Source organism: Lipotes vexillifer, unplaced genomic scaffold (assembly GCF_000442215.2).
Source record: "Lipotes vexillifer unplaced genomic scaffold, Lipotes_vexillifer_v1.1 scaffold236, whole genome shotgun sequence".
Taxonomy (NCBI): Eukaryota; Metazoa; Chordata; class Mammalia; order Artiodactyla; family Lipotidae; genus Lipotes; species Lipotes vexillifer.
In genome coordinates, this window is record NW_006773295.1 from 1,528,920 (window position 1) to 1,531,067 (window position 2,148).

The 2,148-nt window shown below is 45.9% G+C and overlaps 1 protein-coding gene across 1 annotated transcript in view; it reads right to left on the reverse strand.

The window, feature by feature from the left end:
- UBE3B (ubiquitin protein ligase E3B) overlaps positions 1-2,148 on the reverse strand; it is a 53,768-nt gene that overhangs the window by 43,494 nt on the left and 8,126 nt on the right. The window contains exons 8-9 of the mRNA XM_007448251.1: positions 1,689-1,774; positions 722-804 (exon numbers count right to left, since the gene is read on the reverse strand). Of these exons, the coding sequence (XP_007448313.1) occupies positions 722-804; positions 1,689-1,774 (169 nt within the window). The remainder of the gene's footprint in view (positions 1-721; positions 805-1,688; positions 1,775-2,148) is intronic.

The following is a 2,148-nucleotide window of genomic DNA, read 5'->3' on the forward strand; positions in this document are numbered from 1 at the left end:
GCAGGAAGGTGCCCGGTGAATTACAAGGAAGGGGCAGACGGGCAGCTTTACCAAGCTGGTTTGACCACAACAATCCTTCTTTCCCAAGTTATTATTATCTTGGGGATTAAGATGATCTCAGATTATCAAGCTATCTTATTAACAACTCCCCAAGTTACCGCTCCTTTCAACAGTTTAAGTATGTTCTGGACCCATTAACAAGCACAGCTCTTTACACTTGGCAGTTCTCAGACTTGCTGGTATGATTTCTATCAGGAAATATTTAGCTTCTTACGTACTTTACATCTCCAAACTGACTAAGTGAAGATAAATATCACATCCTCTCTGGTCCTCCGAATTCTGGTGTCTTAAACCCGTGTTCACAACACTATTCCCTGAATCCTTTCACCCTGCTCTTTGCTGGGCCTCTTTCAGCTCTTAGGTTTCCTTTATCAATTAAAAGCTCAAAAGGAAAAATGGTCATATCTTGGCCCCTGGCAGAATAAAAGCAATTCATTTTGAAAAGCTTCTCTCAAGTCATGATGCAAAAACATTCAAGGGTACAGCCGGAAGATTAAGAACAGGGCAGTCACAGATGCGTCATTTTCATCAAGAACAACACTTCCTGTAAATTCTAACAAAGTGGGCAAGCCCGTACCTAATACCAGTAACATGAGAAGAAAAGCAGGAGGAGCAGGCCTTCAGAAGCAAGCCGGCTCCTCAGGCGCAGTTTCTTACTCACCGCATTGCTAGGGAAAAGGCTGCTGTTAAAGTGCCTTTGGACAGACAAGGCCGGGGTCTCGCCAGGCCACGGGTTAACAATACCTGCAAAGAATACTGTAATTGGTCAGGGGGCGACGCCAACTTTATATTCATGTGCACGTAAACAATGTACAGTAAGTGCTTCAGATAAAAAACTGTATTGGAATGCTTCTAAAAAAATGAAAGAAAAGCAATAGGTATGTATGGAGGTTCACTGTACCACTCTCTCTAGTTTAAATATTACACTTGAGTTTAAAAAATAATTAATAGTTAAAAACATTAGCAGCCGATAAAAAGAACACCAGATTTAAAATCTCAATTATTTTAGAAACAATTCAGAGTTATGGCGTCAAGTAGACGCTTCCACTGAGATGAACTGTTGAGAATCCACCTTTGGTTGCCACAGCACCTCGCAGGGTTGTCGTGAGGAGAAAGTGAAACCCAACTAGGAAAGAGCCCATCTCAGTGCCAGGCTGGAGGACGGCCTAGATCAATGTCACTTCTCAAACTCAAGAATTCCAAAGTATCAATACTTTTCAACAGTGATTAGTTACATTTCTGACAATTCCCTGGATGTACAAACTGGCACGATAACATGCAGTGTGGACGGAAGGCTGTTTGAGGACACAGAGCTAGAAAGACCATTCCAGACACCAACCAAGAAGGAACCTGAGGGAATACATCCTGAGGCCTCCTTCCTGAGTTTAAGTCTCAAATGACTGGATTATCCTCACAGACAAAAATGTAGCACAGTGAAGGGGTCCCAGTCACTGTCCTCCCTTCACACAGATCGAGAGGGTCTCAAAGCCGGGGTCGGGGAAAGAGGAGAGGGCGCTTCCTGCAGAAAGCGCTTCTGTGAGGAGCGCAGCAGATGTGCCGAAACCAGAGGTAAAATCTCAAGTTCAGGCATGGAGAGTGAGTCCCACATTAGGGATGGGGTCACAGACCTGCAGCACAGAATAAAATCCATGCTGGTTGAGATGGCCCATTATATTTGCACAAATGTGGTTCATGGCTGGTCGAAGACTTTCACCTAAATGAAGAAAAAAGTCTGAGAACAAAAATCTCTGGCCATAATGTGAACTGTTTACAGGCCCCAGGCTATAAGGGAACGAGAGCTCCTCTGGCTTGCCTTCCTGCTCCCCTTGGGTCTGGCACCAGAGGACAGGGAGATGCCACATCTCCAGAATTCTCTCTCCTGCAAGGCCCGGTGGAAGCGTAACCTCCCAGGTGACGGGACCTTTGGTTTCCTAGAAGTATCATCCCCGGCCTCCAAGCTCCTGTAGCACATTTCCTACATCCCTCCGAGGGCCTGGCACTTTCTACCCCCCGGTGGCTACCTCCTCTCCCCACTGGGACACAAGTCCCCTGGCAGGGCCAAGAATGCACTGAGTTTTAAATCCCCCC